Source organism: Ambystoma mexicanum, chromosome 9 (assembly GCF_040938575.1).
Source record: "Ambystoma mexicanum isolate Mex_15411 chromosome 9, UKY_AmexF1_1, whole genome shotgun sequence".
NCBI lineage: Eukaryota > Metazoa > Chordata > Amphibia > Caudata > Ambystomatidae > Ambystoma > Ambystoma mexicanum.
The window spans coordinates 734,350,947-734,375,628 of record NC_090931.1 but is presented as its reverse complement, the minus strand read 5'-3'; the positions used below and the strand labels follow the sequence as shown (position 1 = coordinate 734,375,628).

Genomic DNA, 24,682 nt, shown 5'->3' with positions numbered 1-24,682 from the left:
TGTTTCATTTGATCTGAGAGATCAAGAGCTATTCTTGAACATAATAAGTTCATTCAGGTAGCGAGGCATAATGCCCAAGAGGCTCTTGAAGGTAATCAGGAGGAGGCGGTAACGAATTCTCGCCTCCACATGGAGCCAGTGCAGGGATCTTCTGGCTGGTGTGACATGGTCATGGCTAGCTAGCCCTGTGACAACCCTCACTGCCCCATTTTGAATAACCTAAAGTCGTTTTATTTCAGACTTGCAAATGCCTGTAAGCAGGCTGCAGCAGTACTCCATTTGTGAACCCACTAAAACTCTTGCAAGCGTTTCCGCGTTTGTCTGGGAAATCATAGGTCGTAAGTGTGTGAAGAGTCTGAGATAGTAAGCCGCTCCAGATACCACACTCCTCACACACTTCAACAAGCATCCTCGTACTGGTCTGCACACCATTACAGACGTGTCTCCCCACGCAGCCTTTAAACTACCAGGCTTCATTGACTATGTCGCTACCCTCACCCTCACTGCCAGGGCTTTAAGTGGGGTAAGAAATCGAGGGGGGGGCCCTCATTTGGGGGCGTGGCTTGTGGGAGGGGCGTGGCCTAAAAAGTACGCAAATCGTAGGGTATACACACAAATATATTTTAATGTTATATATTTGTGTGCGTACCTTACTATGGTTTGTGTACTATGCAAGCCATCTTTTCTAAACATAGAGATATGTAACATATTTCTACGTTTATAAAAGATGGCTTGCAAAGTACACAAACCATAGTAAGGTACGCACACAAATATATAACATTAAAATATATTTGTGTGCATACCCTACGGTTTGCCTAGTTTTCAGGCCATCTTTTTTTTTTTTTAAAGATTTCGGGTTTATAAAAGATGGCTTTGAAAGTACACAATTCAAGCCATCTTTTATAAAGCTTTGACTACGGACAAAATTGTCCATCGACAAAGCTTTATAAAAGATGGCTTGAAATGTGTACTTTCAAAGCCATCTTTTATAAACGTCGAGGAATCCCCAGGTTCGCCGAGGGTTAAAGACGCCTCGGCGACCTGGGGAAACAAAGGGACAGTAACTGCCTCTGGTGACCTCTCGCGCGAGGGGTCACCAGATGCAGTTACTATGACTGACGGAAGTGGCAGCCAGTCACAGCGTCGCTGTGGCTGGCTGCCACTTCTGTCGGCTCGCCTGTCTTCATGGCAGGCGCATCCCCCGTCGCGGCTGCGGCCGCGACGGGATAATGCATTCCGGCAATGTTGCGGTTGGACGTGGGCCCCGGCAGGGCCCCGGCTCAGTCCCACTTTTTGGAGACTGCCGGGGCCCGGCCCCGGCAGGCCCCGGCCCACTTTAAGCACTGCTCACTGCTTCATGAACTGTATTACTTGTATTGCCTACTAATCACTAGTGTTTAAGTCAGTATTGCCTGATTGCTGCCTTGATTCCAGTATTCCCCTCCCCTACTGGAATAATTCCATTTAAGTCTGCTTGTGAAAACGTTGTGACCTTATCTGGGCTGCCCTCTCTCGCTCTTCATTAGCCTCTCACTGTCTATGCCATTGCAGTCACCCTCCACTCTAACCCAATTTGCTTTCCTGCTATTACCTGGCTTGTCGAATCTACATATTAGAAACCTCCGGCCCTCTCAAGGTATATGCAACTGCTGACTATATTTAAAATGCTACACTTTTTACTATTCTTTCGAGTCTTGATGCAGTGCACTAAATCTGCTTTTCGAATTTCTGCCTACTTGTTTGAAATCCAAATCTGGCTGATATTTTGCAGACTTCCTTAAATTGGTGCTTTTTGCCTGCATGCTTGAAAATCGAATCTGGCTGTGTTGATATTTTGCAGACTTACTTAAATTGGTGCTTTTTGCTTGTTTGTTTGATATTCAAATCTGGCTGTTTTTGAATCTGCCGGCTGTACCCTAATTTACATGCTGACTGTATATTGAAAAGCAACTCCCTCATTTACCTCTGATCAGGGCCGGTCTTTGTGTCAGGCAGCTCAGGCGGCTGCCTGACGTCAGACAGCATCTAGGGGGCGCCGAACCAGCAGTCCACGGCGCTAGTCCATATTTACAAGGGTGCCGGCCAGCCTGAGTGGCGAGTGCGAGACTGCAGTTTGTCTGCATTGTTATCGCTCGAGCTTCGAGCCAGTGCTCCTGCAAAGCCAGGCCGCAAGCACCAGCCAGCCACAATCATTTTTTATATACGTTGGACGCACACATGGCTGGATGGGAGAAGAGGTGAGTGGGGTTGAGGCTCAGGGATCCCATGCGGACCCTGCGCATGCAGTTTACTAGGCACTGCCTCGGCGGGCAGGGGGCCTTCTTGTGTGCCTCCACCTCCCTCCCCCATTTCCCGCTCCATCATTATAATAGTTTCGTGCTGGGGAGGTTGGCACAGAAAGCAAGCTCCTTGTTTCCCGACCATGTTAATATGCAAGAGCACATCGGGAGGCAGGCCCAGTGGCTATTATCCTAATAGTCCATTGGGTGAACACTATGGAAGGCGCTAACGCACCTGAACGGTGTACGCTTCGCAGCAATTTCGCCTGGGAAGTTAGAGAGCTTTATTTTGCCGTGTGGCGAGGGTTATCTTATTACCAGCTGGTTTGCCACTTCAAAGCATTTTTGGGCTGTGAGGCTTAGGCCAGAAAGCAGGGCGGCAATAAACTCTCTAATGTACAGTAATTTGTTTGATTGAAATGAAAGAGTTGGTCACGCGGGAGCAAGTTGCCATAGTAACAGCATTTTAATTTTGAAATTTATTGCATTTTTACAGTGCAAAGCCCTCATGCATCAGGGCGTTACATGTCATGTCGTTACAACATCCAGTTACATGTGCATCCCATAAGCAAGGAAAAGTGCTTAGATTGAATCCTTAGCTAGCATCATGTTTTAGAGATCTATTTTGATGGGTAACACCATTGGATCTGCACTTTCACAATACTACCGTGCCATGCCATCAATGGGTGCGATTTAATGAGAATGGATGTAATGTTACATTTGTGGATGCAATGTTACATTTGGTGCGCTGCGTTTTGCTTAGGAGCAGCATAAATGGCAAGAAGCTAAAGCATGCATGGCAGTGGGTTTTTAGCAGAAGGCTCTACTTATAATGAGATTACCTGCAACCCGCATGTTAACTTTGGCAGTAGTAGGGAGCTAGGGAGGTTTGTTTTAGAACGTAAATCTGGGCCAGCACGTTCATTCAGCCCCTGCATCATCCCATCATTGTGTAGACGCTCATCACCCCCACCATTGTTTCCGCCTACATGCGACATGGGTGGGAGGGGCTGCAGGTTTGAATTTAGGGCATTTTGTTTGTTTCAGAGCAATTAAGGCCTTTTGTGTAACACGTTTTTGGCCAGGTGCTACAATCCGTCTCGGGAGGTTAGCTTAGCGGCAACGTGCTCGCCTTGGAAGCAGGATGACATGGAGCAGCATGGGTTTGATCCCCAGGTCCATGCTTAGAACCCTCTGGATATTAAGCGCGTTATAAATAACATATAATATCATATCATATCCAGGCCCCGCAAATTGCATTGGCGAGTTATGATAGTTTGGGCTTCAATGAGCACTGACGAGAGCGTGCACCGTTGTTGTTTGTAACGGGTACACGTACCAAATAAATAAATAACAATCACATTGGGCAGCCAAGCACTTTCCTCTTCCTAACCGAGGAGTCGGCGCACCAAGTATTCACATGCCTCTTGTGGTTCCTGCTAGCATGCGTAGTGCGGGGGGCAGAAGAGAGGGTTGCCTGTTCGGGGGAAGGACAATTCGCAGATTCACCCGAAAGGGTATTGCTAACAGTAGCACACTGCAGCCTCAGCCCTCAGGCAGGGCAGCAATTAGCAAATTAGCAACATTTGTTGCTTTATTTCACTAACTCCCACCCCTCGGCTGGCGCTGCTGGCACCAGCGAAGCCCATGCCTGGGCACACGTGCCCTCCTCCAGGCTATGCGAGTGCAAAGTGTGCACTGACAGAGGATTGATTGGGGCTCGGCATGGGCAGCCTCCCCTTCCTTGACCTGCTGTCCTGAAATTGCGCTGAATCGTGAAACGAATCAGAAGGCCCAGCCGCAGCCAAACCCAGTGAGCCAGAGCTTGCTGACTTTGCCATTGGAGCACCGTGACCGGTCCGTGCAGCCGCGGGTGCCGAGTGCTTCTGCCTTAAGTTCTGCCGATCAATAAGGTAAGTCAGTGTGCTGCTAATGCTGCTGCTAACCACTGTCGTGAACGTCCTGTGGTGATAACACGTATAGGCAGTGGCCCAGCACATGTTGTGCCCCAATGTTTTATTACAAGTTATTTTCATCATACTATAAAACTTTTATAGTATGATGAAAATAGCTTGTATCAATCTTCTGCAGATAGGAACCTGTTTTATAATTGCTTCCGAAGACTCCAGTAGATTACATCAGACAATGGAATCTTCCTGTATTGTTCTATCTTTATGGTAATTATACTTTCACAGGCCATGATTCTGCTCAGAATGCAGAAGTGAATATCAAATTCTGTAAATTTTTCCTTCTCACAACCATATTTCCCAAGGATGTCAGCGCATATGAAGGAGGCAATTTAGGATTCAGGTGAGCCTTGGGATGAGGAATCCTGGACTCGTGTATATAGTCAACCATTCACTTTCACGTCCGCAATGGCGCTTTCCTAAATAAAAGCTACTTGGAGGCATTCATTTATTTATTTACATTTGTAAAGCGCTCATCAGCCCTTGGGCATCGTGGTGCTGTTACAGAGACCTTACTTAGTAGGGATGTTAGTACAGACAGAGCAGGCATTTGAGAACATCGTACAATATGCACCGTGGATACGTTTCATGAAGTGGCAAATACAGTGTGTCCCCTGTTTACATTGGAACATGGATTAAACACATCTTGAACAGGTTAATTAAATAGTTGGGTTTTAAGAACTTTGCGAAAGGTGGTGTAGAATGCTTCGTTTCTGGGGGCTGTAGGCAAGGTGTTCTGGTGTTTGGGTGGTAGATGTTGGAAGCTAGCCCCACCTGCTTTAGCTCTTTTGAAAGTGGGGACAACCATCATGTTGGAAAGGTGTGAACAGATCGGTCTGGTAGAAGTGATGGGAATGATCTTCTCAGCTAGGTAGCCAGGGGCACTCTGGAAGATGCATTTATGCGTGATGGCCATGGTTTTGAACAAGATGCGTTCTTTCACTGGGAGCCAATGTGCTTCCCTCCTGGCTTGAGAGAGGCACTTCCTTTTGGGGATGCTTAGGGCAGCTCAAAGGGTGTTGTGTTGTGTAACTTGCAGCCTATGGAGGTTTTTAGTGGAGGTCCCCAACAGTAAGGCATTACAATTGTCAAGTGTTACCCCAACTGTGGTTCTGGGTATTGCTAGGTGGTTGGTATTGGATAGGTAGGGTTTCACTGCATTGATGATTTTAGTGGTGAATACTGAGGCTGAGGCAACAGCACTCACCTGGCGTGTCATGGATAAGGATGAATCCCCCAAAAAAACATGGGTTTTGACTGCTGGTGAGACTTTAATGGGTGTGCTGTCAATGATGAACGTCTGGTATTGCGAGTCAAGTTTATCATGCATTTCTTTGGAGGCTACAAGGAGGATCTCGGTTTTGTCCAAGTTAAAACATAGTCCATTTGCTGACATCCATTTCTGAATGGCTGCGTAGATGTTATCGAGGGGCGCAGCATCTTGTGCATAGGAGCCAGTGAGTGGGAGTAGGACTTGGATGTCGTCAGCATAGTTAGTGTAAGATATGCCTCAATCGTCTAAGTCCTTGAAGAGGGGAAGGGTGACAAAATTGTAGAGTGTGGGGGCTGTGCAAGAGCCTTGTGGGACACCACAGATTAGGGTGGTGGGGGATGTGCATGCGTGGTCTGAGAAGACCTCATGAGTCACCCCTTGAGAAAGGATGTTATCCAAGCAGTGGCTTCGGTGGAAAAGTGAGCCGCATTTATAAGGTGTTTGCACAGACTGTCATGATCCACAAGATCAAAGGCCGCTGACAAGTCCAGTAGGAGGAGAAGTGACAGCTGGCCTTTGTCAACTAGGTTGCCCAATTGGATCTTAAGATCCAATAGGGCAGACTCAGTACCATGTCCTGGTCTGAAGCCTAACTGCCTCTTGCCTAGGATGTTGTTAGATTCAAGGAACTGTTGAATTTGGGTGTGGGCAACTTTGTCCAATATTTGTAGAAGGAATGGGACTTTGGTGATTGGCCTGTAGTTATTTGGAGATTCAGGGTCAAGATTGGGCTTTTTGAGTAGTGGTCGCACCCATGCTTTTTTAAGGGTGGACGGGACTGAATTAGACTTAAACGAGGCATTGATGAAATATGTCAGAAATGGTGCTAGGGAATCAATACAATCTTTAACTAAGGAGGCAGGGCAGGCAACCCCTTTGCAGTTAGAGGGCTTGATTCTCTGGATGATGTCCCGTACTTCTGACTCAGTTACCTCCCTGAAGGAAATCCTCCCTTCCACTGTGAAACTCTATGATATAAACTTCAAGTTTATCAAAGAAAAAAGAGCATCATTCTAATCTCTAAATTGCAAAGGGGTGCAGCAGCGTGCCAAGATGCAGGCATGTGGGCTTCCGGCAGTTCGTGTATCTTAATGTAGTCCAGATGTGATAATTGCCCTTTGTACCCTATTTGGCGAATTGCAGGCTAAGTAGTGCATTTCTACAAAGCTTCTCAATTTTAACAACTTCTGCGCAGGGTTATTTGTTTTGTTTGTTTTATTTGCTTATATAGTGCACTGAACCCTGAGGTAGCTAGGCACTTTATTTCTAGGTCATATTTTTCTCCTTTTGCCAAATGACATTAGGCTCATAGTTGGTGCCAATCCTGATTCCTGACTAATTATAATTTAAACAAATAAGCAAATCAAAATCAAAATCACACAAAATCAATTTAAAATGTTTAATACTATGTTTGAAAACTGCAAATATGGGTCTATGTATGCATATTTATCGTTTAGTGCTTAACATCACTTTGAGGACTTTGCTAAGCACTATAGGGGAAGTGACTAAAGGGTGGTACTGGAAGTGACATTACGGGGTGACACAAGGTTCCTTGCAATCCTCTTTCTGCAGACAGACCTTCCGGACACACGCTGTTTAAGCTAGATGTAAAGTCAAGAGTGTGGGGGCAGCAAACAAGTCAAACAACAATATCTATTGGTGGGGCTGGCCTAGAGAGCATAAATAACAAGGGGGTGTTTAATACATTCAATGAACACGTAAATTTGGTATTAAAATCAATGGCATCAGCCAATGCATCTCGCTGCGACTCCCAAAGCAGTGATGGCAGTGCAATTATCGAATCTAGTGGACACTTGAGGGCACTTCCTTGAGGGCACTTCCTCACAAATCATTGACTGCCCAGCCCCTGTAAAGAGGTGGGTACCTGGATATGTCACCCCACTCTCTACAACTGATATGAGTTGCAGGGTGTTTGGTGGCAGTCTCTTGCTAAGTGGTGAGGGTTTATGCATTTGATGTTATTATCTTGAAATAGGGGTGATTTACTGCCGATTTGAATGCAGCTCCTGGAAAAGGATCTATCCAATGCTGTGCTTTAATTTGCAAGGGCAAAGTCAAGAAAAGTTACTTTTTGAACACATAATACAGGTAACATTCTAAGACTGTCACCTAGTGTCTAATGTATGCATTTTCTATTGCGTTTGTATTTCCATCTGGTTCTTAATGAAGTGCCCTATTTACAACATGTGTAACACATTTTTCTGGTTGTTATTTTTAGGGGTCGGGTGGAGGGGGTCGCCAATGATGCTTCCCGCCTGGGGTGCAATCTGGTGTAAGACCGGCCCTGCCTCTGATATACTGTTTCCTGTACATCTGACTCCCCCTTTCCTGACCGGCTGCTAGGCGGCCTGGCGAGTCTTCATGCTTGTGCAGTCCCCCCCCCCTCAGCCTCCCCTTGTCCCCCTTTTTCTTTCAACCATGGTGCTCACCATCTATCCAATCTTTTCTAATTGTTACTCTATCTCCTTTCCTACCTCTCTCCTGAAGCCTGGAAGAGAACATTTTAAGAAATCACTCCTAGTCTCCAACCCAGGATTGCCCGTTGCTGACACTTATGTCAATGCTTCCTCCAGACAGACTATCATTGACATCCTCTTTACTGTACCTTTTCCTGACCGCATGGTCTCTGTTCTTTTGACTTTTTCCTCCTCACCCATTAATGATGGCACCATATGGGAAGTGCTGTTGGCCCACTTCACATCGTCTAGGTGCATCATTAATGTCTCCCTCAATGGCACTGTAATGGTTCAATCTCCTCCTTCTGAATTGGTGGCTCCCATCTCTCATTAACTTCCTCACTCTCCTCCTTCGCCCTCTACCATCCCTCTAGCCTCCATGCCCCCTCCGAGGGCTATACCCCGCCCCTATACCCCTCCTCGAAAGACCTTTAAAGGAGCAACCAGCTTCACTTAGCTTGCCTCAAATTTCACTCTGCTGTCAAACACTCCTTTGACATCTGTCACCTCCCTGAAGACCTTGACCTTGATGACCTTGCTCTCACTGAGACGTAGTTCAAGGCCATCTCCGTCACTGCTTTGGACACTCTTCTCCCTGAGGGCTACATGATTCTCTCCAATTCCAGGGCAAACCGGTCTGGGGAGGAGGGGCTCTTATTTTCCATGAATGGGTCCCTACTACTATCATACCAACTCAATCCTACTCGTACTTTGAATGCCTGATCTGTAGGCTTGCTGTCTCTCCTACCCTCTCCCTCACCACCACCTACAGGCCCCCTGGATCCATCTCCCCTTTCCTCTCAGAATGGGCCGACCTCTCCTCCTCTTACCTGCCCGCCTCCTCCAAGCTTCTCCTCCTCTGAGATTTCAACATTCACCCGGATTCTCCTGATGCGGCCAGTGTACTCTTCCATGACCACTGTGACTCTCTTTCCCTCACAATTCTTCCCTCCGGTACGAGACACTCAGCCGGGCACACCTTGCATGCACTAATATCTGCTGACATCCCTATCTCTAACCCTCTGACTACACCTCCCTCCTAGTCTGACCGTGCTCTCCTCTCCTCCCATCTGGAGTTCTCTGGGCCCTCCTGCTATGCCTCAGCCCGCACTGCCAGTCTCCTTCTCCATCATTCTACTCATGAAACGAGTATCAGTCACAACATCTGCTGCCACCTTCATTTCTCCTCCCACCCCTGCTTTTGACTCTCATACTGACTCAGCTCTTGCTAACCTTAATCTCTCCATTGCCAACACTCTGGCCCACTTGCCCCTGTCATGCAAATTAATTTTATTTATTTATTTATTTATTTTTTATTTATATATCATGCGACAAGAGCCCGCAGGCATGGAGGCACTAGACGAGATGAACAACAGAAACAAATAGCTAAAGTAGTCCAAGGCAGTAGACAGCAACTGAAACGGGTCGTGTCGTCAGGAAGTGAATCAATGCAACAGAGTTGTTTCCAGTGCCTTTTTCAAAACAGTGAGTGATGTACATGCTCGCAGATCGAGTGGCAGCGCATTCCAGAACCTGGGAGCTGCGTGTGGAAAGGATCCCTCTGCCACACAAGTACGCTTGGTCCGTAGAGGGACCAGGAGGGAGGTGTTGTTTGACCGGAGTGATCAGCCGGCAGTCAGTAGAGACATTTGGTCATATACTTAGGTCTTTGGCCATAAAGGCAGCGGTGCGAAATGCAATGTACACAGAACAGTATGCGGCTGTTCACAGGAAGCCGATGCAAAGCTCTTCTGGCTGAAGAGACATGGTCAACTCTACTCAGGCCCTTCACTATGCAAAGTGCATTATTCTGAATAACCTGAAGTCTAGATAGTTCATCTTTGGCAATCCCTAGAACAAGACTGGCGTAACAGTCCAATTTGGCCCCTAGGATAGCGTGCGCAATCATGGAGCAATTGGAGGTGTTGAGAAAGGGGCAAAGCCGAGCCAATGATTTCAGATGGTATGAGGTTCATGAAATCAAGCTGTTAACCTGCGCTTTCATTGACAGATTTTGATCCAGGGTGACTCCCAAGGTCTTCACCCTGGATTGAGTTTTTATAGTACAGCTTGCAGTTTGAAATTGGCAGTATTCTTGGCTCAGCTTTGTAATTAAGCTGCTGTGCCTACAGTCATCAGCTCAGTCTTAGAATCATTGAGGGCAAGCATATTGGCCTGCATCTACGTTTGAATGAGACCGTAAGTAAGGTTCAGGGCGGTGGAATCAAGGGCATAGTCTCCTGAAAGCAGCACCAGGCACTGGGTATAATCAGCATAATTCCCATAGATGACCTCTTCGGCATCAACCTGATTAAAAAGTGGAAGCATGAAGGTATTAAACAGAGTCAGTGACATGCAGGAACCCTTTGGCATGCTGCAGGGGACCAAAAACACCTCTGCCATCAACTCCTGTGAGAAGACTCTGGCCTTGTGCTCATAGAGGAATGAAAGAAGCCAGTCGGCAGCTGAGGCCGAGAACTGGGCTAAGCGACATAGTCTGTCTGCAAATGCAGTGGACAGATCAAGAAGCACCAGCAGAGCTAGGTTCCCTTTATCGAAGATGTCAAAGATGTTTGTTTTTAAATCAAAGAGAGTAGACTCTGTGCTATGGCCTTGCCGGAAGCCAGATTGTTTTTGGCCTCGAATATTGTGTGCGAAAACCAAGAATTTTCGATCTGAAGCTGTGCTACTTTGTCCAATATCTTCAGCAGGTAAGGAACATTCGTGATCGGACAGTAATTTCCTGGCACACTCTGATCCAAATAGGGCTTTTTGATCAACACGGAAATCCGGGCCTTTTTTATGTTGGCAGGGACAGTGCTTTCCCTGAAGGAAGCATTTATGAATTTGGTAACAAGAGGTGCGAGCTGGACAGCACACTCCTAAACTGTAAGGGCTGGGCAGATGTCACCCTTACAACTTGTAGGTTTTAGGTGTCTAAGGACATCAACCAGGAGTTGCTCAGTAATGGGTAGGAATTTAAATTTGGGACAGCCAGTCTTGATGCTCATGAGAGGGGGGATCAGACTTAGTTACCTGTGTTGCTTTGGTGAGAAGGTCTTTACGAATGTTCTCTAATTTGCTGATCATAGCATTTTGAATAGAGAAACACCAGTTAGAATATTTGGTGACCTCTGAGGGCAATGGACAGGGGTTCAAAAGTTCCTTGAGAATCTTAAATAATTCCTGTGAGTTAGGGGCCCCGGCAATTCTTTGATCATAGTAACATCTTTCTGCATCTAAAATAGCTTTTCTATAGGCACTTGTCACTATAGAGCACATGGTTTTGTGTTCTGTTGAGCGTGTTTTTTTCCCCATTGTCTCAGAGCCCTGAACTTAGATGCTATGGATAGTGAGGGAATATCACTTTTCATTAGGTTTACATCTGCCAAGATGGGTTTTTATTGGCGCCAGATGATTAATGGCCCTTTCGAGAGTGGCGCGGTATGCCTCCGCCAGCTCTTCGGCAGAGTTCATACTGTCTAGATTGTTGATAGTTGCTAGAATAAAAGGAGTCAGCTTCTGCAGGTTTCAATAGGACATGTGAACCTTGTCATGTTTAGTTTTCTATTGGTTGGGTAAAGGCACGGTCCAGTCCAGAACAAAGTAGTCTGACCAAGGACAGGGATTACACCCCAGATTGTCAATCACGAGATTCTAGGAGAGCTTGAAGCCTGCCTCCAAGTGCAATTCTTGGTATGACTCCGACTTGGCCGCTCTGAAACACAAGTGCAGAGTTGCTGAGCGGAAGTGGCAGGCCTTATGCACATCCTCCAACAAACTGGCCTGCCGCCTGCTCCAAAGGCAATACTGTCTCTCCATTCGCTCTAAGAGGAGGGCCCATGTCCAAGCCCGCATCTCTGGGGCCGCCAATAACACAGCAGAACTCTTCAAAATCTGTAAGGAACTTGCCAATCCAACTGCAGTTTCCATCTCTCTTCCACTCTCCCAGGCCTTCTACACCGCACTGGCCTCCCATTTCACCACCAAATCCCAGGATACCCTGTCCTCACTCTCCTCTTCTCCCCTCCCCATCCCCTCTCCCCTCTTGCCCTCCTTTGCCCCCCTCTCTCCATCCCCCATACTCTCCTCTTTCTCTACCATTGCACTGGATGAGGTCTCTAAAGTAGTCCGCTCTACGAAAGTCTCCTCTAAACAGGTGCTCCCCTGCTCTTCCAGAACCATCAAGGACAACATCTCCTCTCTCACCCCTGCCTTGGCTGACTTCTGTAATGACTCCTCTGCCACAGGCTCTTTTCCACTACCCTGTGTGCTCCTGATCCTAAAAAAGCCATCTGCTGACCCTTCCTGCCCGGCTAACAATCACCCTATCTCCATCACCCCTTTCCTGGGCAAACCTCTGGAAAAGTTGGTCATCCCCCAACTGGTCCACCACACTGAATCTGTTGGCTGTCTTCACAACCACCAGTTTGGCTGCAGAGCATCCAGAGGCATGGAAACTGCTCTGCTGAACACCCAGGAAGACCTGCTCTCAGATTTTGATTACAATTTATGATATGATATGATTGTTTATTTATATAGCGCCTATACACAATGTGTTTCAAAGCGCTTCAAGGCAAGGGAGGGAACAAGGGAAAATACAACCACATTCTTACAGGCCATGAACAGTAAGGATGTGAAATTAACTATCGTCCTCGGCCTGACGACATTTCAGATAGTGCAAGAGCTAAGACATAGATAAGGAAGGGAGGGGGAGAGTGGGAAGGAAATGGAAACAAACAGGCGACTACCGTACTAGGCCTGACGGCATTTCTGGTAGAGCCGGAGAAAAACAAAAGGTGAGGGAGAGGGGTGCAGAAAGGGTGGGGAGGAACAAAACAAGCGACTATCATACTAGGCCTGACAACATTTCAGATAGCCTGGAGGGGTTGTGGGGAGGAAAAAAACATTAATGGGAGGGTGGAGGAAACAGACGAGATTGCTATCATATTAGGTCCAGGGACAATTCTGATAGAGTAAGTGCATAGAAGAAAGTAAGGGGAGGAGATAAGAAAAGGGACAAGGGAAAGGAGGAGAGAACAGAGAGTAAGCTGTCAAAAAGAGTGAAGAAGCAAGAGTGGAGAGCGAATACAATTGCAGAAGTCAGTATTAACACATAATGCTGCAAGCCAGGATACAAGATGAAGATAGGAACAGCATGATTCAGGGCCACCATGAGTACAAGATGCAAAGGAAGTCCAGCATGAGAGTTGAGAAAGAGTGAAGCACCGTGAATGAAGTCCATAAAGGTCAAATCCAGCATTGGCCACAAGACAGTGATGGCGAAGGAAGGCACCAGGTGGACGGGGCTTGCTAAGTGGTGAAAAAGAGCAGCAGGCAGGAAGGCACTAGGTGGGCGGGGCTTAGGCCAGGTGACCTAGATCCACTTGCACCTGCTCCCCATCTGCAAAGGAAAAGAAGCTGGAGGGCTCCTTAAGTAGGGAAACAGAGCGGCAAGCAGGAAGGCACCAGGTGGTCGTGGCTTGCTAAGTGGTGAAAAAGAGCGGCAAGCAGGAAGGCACCAGGTGGGCAGGGCTTGCTAAGTGGTGAAAAAGAACGGCAAGCAGGAAGGCACCAGTTGGGCGGGGCTTGCTAAGTGGTGAAAAAGAGCGGCAGGCAGGAAGGCACCAGGTGGGCGGGGCTTAGGCCAGGTGACCTAGATCCACTTGCACCTGCTCCCCATCTGCAAAGGAAAAGAAGCTGGAGGGCTCCTTAAGTAGGGAAACAGAGCGGCAAGCAGGAAGGCACCAGGTGGGCATGGCTTATGATCCTGGACATTGCAGTACCCTTTTAATCTCAATGATTCCATGGAAATGAGTGGATCTAGCGCCAGAACTGATCTTTTAAGGTTGCAAAGCTAACATTTTAAAAGGCATTTTCGGTTTTCAGCACAATTCTGCTGCTTTGTTCCATGTTGAATGTAGCAGAACCCACTGGCATGCTCCTGCAGTGGCAACTCTGTTTTCACGCCACCTGACTGTGTGTGGCGAGGTGTGCAGCCTTTTCTGGTTGTGACCCAAACGCAGTTTCAAGATTTTGGCGCGCACAGGAGTCAGTGCATCCATTTTAGGCTGTTTCTTTCACCAAGACATCTGAAATTCAAAACATCCCCTCCGTTCTCAACCTCCTTGATCTTTCCTCTGCCTCTGACATGGTTAATCATGCCACCTTCATAAATCATCTCAGAGATACACTCAGCATCATGGACCGGGCACAGGCTTGGCTGACATCCTTCTTATCAAACCGTCCATCCCAGGTGCAAATGGGCCATTTCCTCTCCTCCACCTCTCACTCTACCTGTGCCGTCCCTCAGGGATCTATCCTATCACCATGGCTTTTCATCATCTACCTTGCCCCTTTGATCTCCACCTTCTCTCCTCACTTCCAGTGTTATGCTGACGACACACAGCTCTCCTTTAAGCTTCCATCTTCATCCTCCCCTTCTTCCTCTCATTCCAGACTGCCTGACTGTTATTCAGGCTTGGTGCACGGCTAATGATCTCTGCCTTAATGTCAGTAAGATCAAGACTCTTCTCATGGAGATGCCTGCTCCCTCTTTCCCTCCCACTCTCTGGCTGGCCTTCTGAGGCCCCCAACCCTCACCCTCTTGTGAGGCTAAAATCTCCCCTCACATCACGGCCCTTGCCAAGAAAGCCAACTTTCAACTCCACCTCCTCAGAGGCATTCTCCTTTTCCTCACCTTCCCCCAGAAGCTCAATGTCTCCAGAGCCCTCGTTCTCTCTAGGCTAGACTACTGCAACAGCCTCTTCTTGAATCTTCCTCTTTCCTCTCTCCGCACCCTCCAACAAATACAGAATCGGACTGCAAGACTTTTCCCTGGCCTCAATCCCAGGGACTGCATCTCTCCAGCCCTAATATCTCTCCACTGGCTCCCAGAAGCTGCAAGGATCAAATTCAAGACCCTCTGCATAATCTACAAGGGTTTATGGGGACTGGGACCCCCCTATATCCAACTCTCTCTCCCTAAATCCCTCCCGGCTAGAGCACTTCAGTCCTCTAGCTCCAACTCTCTGCAGATACGTTGTTTCTCCAAGCAGAGAGTAGGAGGTAGATCTCTATCTTCGGCAGGAGCCTCCCTCTTGAATGGCCTCTCTGCCTCTCTCAGACTTGAGCCTGATCTCCTTAAGTTCTGGACACGGCTAAAGACCCTGCTCTTCTCTTCTTCCTTCTCTCTCGCCTCCTGGTTCTAATCCCCCCGTCTAACTGCTGTGATTGGCGGCATGGTCCCTTATGAGCCTTACAGGGCATCAGGCCCCTGTGTCCAGTCTGCCTCAGCACCCGCCCAACCTAGCACTGCCTTTCCGGGCCCCTTCCCTGACCAGCCTGCAGAGTTGGCACCACTCCGGAGTCTGGTTCACCTTCCCTGCACTAGTCGGTGATCCCCGTTCATCCCCTGGCACTTGCCCTCTTGGGCTCCCCCCAGTACTTGCCTAACCCCGGACCCTCCTACCCCTGCAACCCCCATCCCCGTTTCCCTACCCCCTGCATTTCTTGCTGCTGCACTATGCATGATCTGAATGTCACAAGGCCTAGTAGGACCGTTACTGTTTTTAATCCCCTGTCCCCCGCTTCTCCCTTTTTTTGCCTTGTGGCACTTGGAAACACAGTGTGTATAGGCGCCTTATAAATAGGCAATAAATAAATAAATACAAATAACTTTATCCAACACTTAAGTGTGGGGCACCTCGTGTTCATAAAAGGATCCATGTAGAATTTCAAGATGTGAACAGTGACAGCCCTGGTAGGCTTAGAAAAGGGCTTCATTGCTCACAGATTCCAAATATTTGAGCACATTTCTCTGGTCCTCCATTTGAAATTATGTTTTACTTTAAAAAATACTCTAAAGATGGCTGACACACATATTGGATTCTTGAAAACTGCCTTCGGCCATTTTTCTGACAATGCTTTTCTCTGTATTCTATTGTCAGATAGTTTGCTATATCGTAGTCATCGCCATAGGGAACATTGCCAACCTGGCAAGTACTGCAACGTCCATCACAATTCAGAGAGACTGGATCGTTGTGGTTGCTGGCGAAGACCGGACAAATCTGGCAGGTAAAGTCTTTCTTCTTTCCGCTAAAACACACTAGTTAAGAATCTCTTCTTCATTCCTGGAAAGCAATACATATTTTCAGAGGTGGCAAAGTTCAGTTGAATAGCTCTAAAAAACACATTGGTTTGTTAGATAAAACCATATAACCCGATGATGATAGAGCTGCCATCCTTTAAAGATTGCACTGGAACCTGGATTTGGAAATGTTACAGAAAAGGCTGCAGTTTCTTTAAACCTGTATCAGTAAACTAGCATTCCATTGACTGCTGAACTACTTTATTTAGAATTAGTACCCGGCACGCGCGGCTGAACAGGAATACTGTGTGGTGATTGGCTCATTTGCGAGCCATACCACATAGTATTCCCGTCCATGCCGTGCGTGCCGGCTACTCTGTACCCGGCGAGGGGCGGGGCAGCCCCTCAGCCAATGCGGAGGCTCGAAACGGGGCAATCCCCGCTCCGAGCCTCCCCATGGCTGGAGGCTTCCTTCGTCCCCCACGGGGGACTCAGGTAAGATTTTTTTTTTCCCCAAGCCTTTCTTCCCTCCTCCCTCCTCCCTCCCCACCTCACTTACCTTCTATCCCGCGTTCTCCGGCGGGGGACGATGGAAACCTCTAGCCGTGTGGAGACTCGGAGCGGGGCCAACCCCGCTCCAAGCCTCCACACGGCTGGAGGCTTCCATCGTGACCCGCCGGAGACTGTGGTACGTTTTTTTTTTCTTTTTTTCTTCCTCCCCATCCCCTCCCTTTCGCCCTCCCGACCCCACTTACCTTCTTTTTTTCTTCTAGTCTTGGAAGCGAACGTGCTGGGAACACTTCTATTCCCAGCGCGTCCGCTCCCGATGGCCGCCATGGAAAGGGAAAACGGACTACGTTTTCCCTTTCCATGGCGGCAGCCATTTATTTTGCCGTTTTTCTTTTTTTTTTGTTAGCACCCCGATCCAACGGGCCGGGGTACTAATGGCAATAAGATATTTTTTGTTGTGGTTAATTGGCAAATTATATCCTGGCACAGAGAAAGAGCCCGGAGTCGATCCATTGCCGAATGTGAGATCCTGGCACTAGTGCTCATCATAGACTACCCTCTGCGTGAAGTCTCCGGAACATGTCCTCCTCATTATCCGACCCGCGATGCTTCTGGCATCCAAGGAGGCATCTGTTCTTCCTGGTCATCACCCTCCCGTCTTAATGCTCTGGCCTCCTTTCGGACATACTTGTATTGAAGCTCCTTGAAAGTGAGGGGTTATCTTTCCCAATATATAGAACACTACAAAATCACAAAGAGTTTTGTTTTTCAGGAGAAAAAAAAACCTCAGTTACCCTGCAAGCAAATGAAATACGAGCAATTCCCAGTCACACTGCGCCAAGGAAAAGTGCAAATAAGAACTTGAAGTCCAAAGGATTTATGTGAAGAATAGCCTTAAGTCCAAGGGATTTATTCGAAGAATAGCCTAACACGTGGCTCGAGCCTTGAACGGCTCTTCATCTGAGGCTAATATTGATACCCTGCAAGCAATAAAAGCGATGTAGGAAAGGGGTTCACCAAAACAAACACGGGTCGATTTATGATTCTCTTATTGTAAATTAATATAATCCTACATAAGCAAATAACACAATGGATCCACTGCTAACATCTATCTTTGTTTATATAATTTAAATGTTTTTTTCATTACGCGCCTAATACCGTACCCTGTTGCGCTGCGTGGTCTTGTTTCCAAGACCAGCACGTTGCCCCTGTGCTATCCTCCGTTCACATTGTAGTTTCCTGTTCTGGTAAAGAAAGTCTCTGTTCTGCATTTGATTCAACACCTTTTGCCTGGTGGAGTGACGAGGGTTTGCTTGTATATATCATCTTCCTTGAGGTGTTTTTATGCAGTGTTTACAGCATAGTCCCAAACGCGCTTTACTTGTCTGAAATAGCATGCTACAGAAAAGTATACAAAATAAAATATTGGCTTGCAGTTGCAGGGAAGAGAATAACAGAAAAAGTATTTGGAAAATTGAGTAGATTTAAGATGGACTGGAAAATGTGAAGGCTGGGCTAGGCATGAATGGCCCAAGCAAAGTAGTTGAAGAGCTCTCTGCAGCCCCTTCTGTCACTGATGACCCTCCTCACACCATGTCATACTCCTTCCACTTCTTGCCTCTCATAGCTGTTCTCAGGATTTTCCTTCCAATCCTACAGCGCCCTCTTTCTCTGTTGATACAGCCTACTACCAAATCCCCATCTGCAGATCATGGATTCTATCCTGAATCACAGGCTCACCCCTCTCCCTGCTCGAGTAGATGTGGGCATGAGGATCAGTCGACATAGATGCCATGCACCAGTATGGCCATCACCGGCCCTTGCGCAGGGATCCAGGGTGACACAAGACACTCATCTATATATAAAATAGGTTTTGAACACATTATTATATCATGTGCCTTGTTCAAAACAATAACTTATATACCCACTGACCACGATTTGGTTCTACGTGAAAAGATCTCTTTATAAAGGTGTCATGAGAAAAAGACCAACTTTTATTGCCCGTTTTTCCTTTGATCGCACGATGCCTTTTTCTGTTTTACAACTCGGGGTGTTTCACCCCGGAGCTCCCCTTTACTCCTCCCGCCCCGTCACCCTGCAATCCCACTCTCCCGCGCAATTACATTGAAATCTCGGCTTTTGCGCACAGAACCTTCCTCTCTCATGCCCCGCCCCATCACTGCCCTTATCAAAAACACATACATACATACACACAGCACACACACACACACACCCACGCACTTACCCGTTCTCCTCTTCCTGCGCTTCCGGGTACCGCTGAGCCTGTCAGCCCTTGTGCGCACTTGTGTGCGGCAAGGGTGTCACAGTTCGATTTCGAAAGACCGCTGCTTGCGGTCACAGTGCAGTCTTACTAAATTGACTTTTTAATGTCGTTTTTTAGAAACTTAGGACCCGCCATTCATATGAATGGTAATACTAGTGGGCCTGATTATGAGTGTGCCGGCATCGTTGTTACCGGACCAGCACACTCCCCATTGCCAGGTGCCGGAAAAAAACACAATTCCAGCGGCAGCCATGTCGTTTTTTATGGCACAGCTCCCGCCGGTGTCGTAATGACCCCCACTGTTATACGTTGGGAAGTATAAGAGATAAACCACTCCAAAGAGCATTTTATAAGAACATCACATGCCACAGAAGAGTGTTATATAGTGATGTGAGCAAGCAAGTTGACCTTTCAGGGGATTTTCATTATTATTAGAGTTTTTATTGAGTGAGGACCTGGCTTAGCAAAGCAACAGACTTGCAATATTCTTTTGTCGTACAGTTGGGGACATCTTATCTCTTATGAGAACAACAGCGCTACTCCCTCCCCACTTCAAAACTTCTTTATCATGTTCCTTTGCCATCTTTTTTTAATACTCTTCATTTCAATCCCACTTTTTTCCTCTCCATTTCTGCTTCTCATATTTAGCACTTCACCCTTGTTTTACTATCCCAGAGCATCAAATATTTATTGTATCACCCTATTTCTTTTCCCTTTACTGTTCCTCGTTAAGTGCCATATCCACTTTGTCTGTCTTTTCCTCTCCTTACTAGTCTTATCCCATCACCATTTCGGTTACTTTTCCCTCTTGTATTTTTGCTGCAAACGGTCCCCACAGCCACCTCTCGCAGTCACTGACTCATGACCAATGCAGGATGCTGGATCTGTCAAAGTGGTAATGTGTGGTATGCTGCTTGTATTGGTGCACAGATGCAAGTATGAGAATGTAGCCTAGTGACCGGAGCCTACACTACACCAAGGTTCCAGTGGGGTCAGTTGGGACACACACAGGATGGGAGAGAGACCAGTGAAGATGTGTATATACCTTGTGCTCCCACCCTCTTCCTATAACTTACCCTGTAACTAAATAAAGTAACTTCCATTTATACATACATGCCTCCAGTCTGGTCCCTACTACATGAAGAACCCTAAATACTACATAATGTGACGGTATTGCGTCCTTTTGCTGACACCCGTTTTTACGACAGGTGTTTTGCCGTGGGTCTTTTGCCGAAACTATGCATCGCAATTTTTTAGGGGGGTGGTGGGAAAGGGTAAATAAAGGGCTGGGACGGAGGGAAATCAAAAAAAAATAAATGAAGGGGGCTTGGGAGGGGAACCCTCCCCAAAAAGAATTCAAAAAATATTTTGATTAACTTTTTCGGCAAAACTCCCGCAGCAAAACACCCGTCAGAAAAAAGGCTAATCAGCTATAATAAAGACTAGTGAACTGATGAGATGTGGCCTAATAACTTGCGTGTATTGAGGAAATAACTGGCAGGCTTTTAAATGGAGGCCACTTTCTTCATTGTGTTACAAGAGTAGGTAGGCATTCACTCCTGCTGATTATTACAAACCAATGCTGCTCTACTCATCCTGACTGAAAGGTTCCTATGGGCAACCATATCGGGGCATGTGCCATTTGGCAAAGTAGAGCCAGGGCTTAACAAAATCATGCGACGTCATAGTGCACAACGTACCTAGCTCACCGGAGAGACGTCATGAGCTATTGAAATCGTTATAAAATATAATTATTGCCAAAGTAGTTTGTCATATACGACACAAATGTTTCTTGTAAATATAGTCACTGCAGTCATTATGATAAACCATTGTCTTGAAATCTCTCCTAGCCATGAATGCCACCATGCGAAGAATTGACCAGGTAACCAATATCCTGTCTCCACTAGCAGTTGGGCAGATACTGACCTTTGGCTCGCTGGTGATTGGTTGTGGATTTCTTGCTGGCTGGAATGTACTGTCCATGGGCTTGGAGTACCTCATACTTTGGAAGGTTTACCAGAAGACTCCAGCCCTCGCGGTCAAAGCTGGCCAGAAGGTGGACGAACAAGAAATGAGACAACTGAAGGAGCAGAAAGGTACCTTAGACAGGTCATGTTAATGCTGGGGGGGGGTATCATCATACACCAACATTGTCTGCTAGAGTAACAGAAGTATGCTTTCAACCCTCTGTTGGTGTGCCTTATAGGAGTGGTGCAACGTTTTGGTGGTCTGTTCCTTCAAGCGTACACAGCTGTTCGGCTTTTGAAAACGGTTTGTCATCAGGAGAAATCACAACAATAATTGATATTGATATTTTATTTGTATCGTGCTCGTACACAAGTGTTTCAGAGCGCGAAACATATAAAATATATACACTAAAACAGAATAGTTGTATGATATAGGAAGTACTTTTATATCACATTATCAGTAGAGCAAATAAAAACTCTAGACAGTATAGACTTGAAATCACGAATTTCCTATTATTGCAATTGTGACGTCCGAGTAGTACTATTATCTTATAACAGAGCATTTTTATGACATCACAATGCCCTTCTCTCTAAACTTTTGCTGACTTTAAATGGGGGAATATAGCTATCACCCTGCACTGGGGGCGTACAACGCTGAGCGAAGCGAGGGCCTTGCTAATGGCTAATGGCCATTAGCAGCTCTGTACTACTCCACCAACCCGGGGCGATTGCTATTCATACCCTGGGGTTCAGTCTGGGGTGTGAATGGTGCTGGTGTGAATGGTGCTGGTGGGCCGAAGGGAAGGAGCGGTGGAGCCAGGTGGGCCAGCATGTTAGTAGGGTGAGGGGTTGTGAGATGGGAGGCGGAGAGGGTGACTGGCAGAGACACTGAGGGCCTAGGTGCTGAGGCACCGGATGAAAAATGGTGGCACATGTGGAAGGGGTTCCTGAGGCTGGTGGAAGGCGGGCGGGGCACTGGCAGATCTCGACTGCATTTTCAGCCACCTGGTTGGCTGAGCACCCTTCCCGGGTGCGAATGGAATTTGGACTGAAAATATTTCACATGTTCTGATAAAAAGGAAAGGAGGGCAGGAATAACGCCCAACTCACGTTTTGTTTTTAAACATGCACTTAGAGAAAGTGTTTTAAATTGTTAGTGAATTCAACTAGGAGTCCATTGTTTAGCAGACACGTGAGCAGTTATTCGTGGTTTTATTTACATTTTGAGAGTGAGGGGTGGAAGTGTCTTCTAAAGCTCTATTCCAGAGTAATGCCGCATGTGGCTCTCAAGATGTTTTGGACTACAACTCCCATGATCTCTCACTATTTACTGTGCTAACTAGCTAGGAGTTGTAGTTCGAAACACCTGGAGAGCCAAAGGTTGCAGAGCCCTGCACAGTTTCATGAAAGAATGAAGAAAAAATGGCATAGGGCAGCCAGGTTTATATGTAAAATAAAAGTTGCAATTCAGCTCCTGTCAGAGCTGATCACGTGAGACCTAGTAGCAAAGGGAACTGCAATGAGGGATGCTGTGAGAAAGAGCTGCTTTTATTTGGGGAAATGAAAGCCATTACTGTAGTAGTACAGCACTTTATTTCGACACATACGGCCTCATTATAAAGCTGGCGCTCCGAGAATGAAGGGGACCGGTACGGGACCGGCCCCCTTCATTCCGGGAGTGCCGATTATGAGCTTCCCATCGCAGGACCCAGATTGCATGCCTGGTAAAACAAGGCGTGCTTTCCGGGTCCCGCGAGGGGAAGAGGGAGGCAATAACGGACCAGATGTAGTCTGCCCATTATTACCTCCCTCCCCATTCTCATTGAGCCCTATGGGGGCTCAAATGGGAATGGGGATGGGTTCCTACAAGGAGGAATTACCGGGTCCTCCTATGTCAGAGTAACCCGGTAAGTCCCCATTGCAGGAACCCGGTAATGGAGCCCGGAACGGAGGCAGCCATGGCGCTAATAGCTCCATGGCTACCTCCATTCTCGCAATGAGGCCCATAGTAATCAAAGTAAACACAAAAACAATAAAAATCACAGACAAAATACCAAGTTAAAAATAAAAACTCTCACAATATTACAGACTAAAATTGTCAAAGAAGCAACCCACAACAGACCATGGTATATTAATTACAGAATAGCATTAATATAAATAGGTAATAACCATTGATATACAAACATCCACAAGAAAAAGCTATTGAACAATATATTTAATTCTTAGGTGCCAAGCTCTTTTCAGAAATTGCGATTGCGCCTGAAAGTCTGCTTTACTTTAGTTACATAAAAAGAGTTCTATTGCCACTATAGTACTCTTAATACAATGTTTTTCATAGCTTAGAACAAGCCACTTATGCCGCAGAGGGGCAGAGGAACAAGAAATGTATTAGATCTTCAGCCCCTTATTTCTCACAAATTCTACACATTGATGTGTCTCCTCTGCCCCAAGAGCGTGTAACCCCTACCAGTGGAAGTATCCCTAGTCTAGCTTTCAGAAACAGGTTTCGTGCCTCCTTATCTTCAATCAACGTGAGGTACTTTTCCTGACGAAGGGATTGTTTCAGGTCAAGATATCTCGCCTTTGTGCCTACCGGCCTATGTCCAGACACCTTGATTTATAAAACCAGTTCTTATACTTCTGCTTGATATGGTCTTTCGTGATCACATTTTCTTGATGCGCAGCAAGGATTGGGGGAACGCCAAGTTTTGCACTCAGACCAATCACTTAGCTAACCCATGGAAGTGTTCTTGCACAAAAAAAGGACATAACTTGGCATCATACACAAAGCCGTCCACCCCTAACTCCAGTTGTGAGGGGAGGGACGGGGTAGTCCTTGGAAGAGCGAAAAGCTTCTTCAAGGAGGCCATTTCTTTCTGCTCCATCTTCCTAATGTCGGAGTGCCCCCAAATCCTGTCTCCATACAGAGCTGAGGTATTAGCGCAGGTCCTAAAAACCTCTAGACTTTGGGGAACTGCCTTAACACAATACTGCTGAACAAAGTTCTGCACGGCTGCCCTTTGCCTTACGTAATTAATTAGGGATGTGTCCATATGTTTCTCCCATCTACCACTACCATCAAGACGAACCCCCAAATTATCATAGTAACCCACTCCCTCAATTTCCCTGGTTCCCAAACATATAGGGGGAAATGAATCTCCATGCTGCTTGGCCCATAGCTTTTCCTTAGTTTTACAGAGTTTAATTTCAAGTCCCGTCCTCATTGCTATGGTTTTGAATACATTCAACCCCCTTTGGACACCCACTCTTATTTTGCTAATCAATACTGTATCATCAGCAAACAAAAGGATTCCCATTTGTCCCTCCAGCAAAGGGGCATCCATATCACACCTTCCGATTTCTTCTGCAATTTGATTAATGTATAGACTAAACAATGTAGGTGCCATAGCACAACCCTGCCTAACAGCCCTATAAACCGGGAAGGGCTTTGACAGGCATGCGCCTAATTGCCCAAATAAAAACTGCAAATAGCTGCTAGGAGGTTTAAAGGGACCCCCAACTGAAACAAGTATGCCCATATCTGTGCTCTAGGTATCGAGGCAAAGACTGACACTTATACAATAAACACTAAATACAGCTTTTGATTTCTCAATCTCATATACTTATCACATAGCAAGGATAACCTAAAAACCTGGTCCAGTGGGCCTACACCCATTCTAAACCCTGCCTGCTGATCAGAGAGCACTTCATCTTGAGAGAGCCAGTCTTCTAGTATCCCCACTAATATTTTCCCATATATTTTTGAGGCCATATCAATTAGAGAGATGGTGTGAGGAATTCGACCATCCGCATGGCAGGTGTGCACTCGACTGGCC

The 24,682-nt window shown here is 46.7% G+C and overlaps 1 protein-coding gene across 1 annotated transcript in view; it reads left to right on the top strand.

Annotated features, from left to right (window-relative positions):
- LOC138488557 (ferroportin-like) overlaps nucleotides 1–24,682 on the top strand; it is a 65,255-nt gene that overhangs the window by 21,969 nt on the left and 18,604 nt on the right. Inside the window, exons 5-6 of the mRNA XM_069615631.1 lie at nucleotides 15,946–16,072; nucleotides 20,730–20,975. Of these exons, the coding sequence (XP_069471732.1) occupies nucleotides 15,946–16,072; nucleotides 20,730–20,975 (373 nt within the window). The remainder of the gene's footprint in view (nucleotides 1–15,945; nucleotides 16,073–20,729; nucleotides 20,976–24,682) is intronic.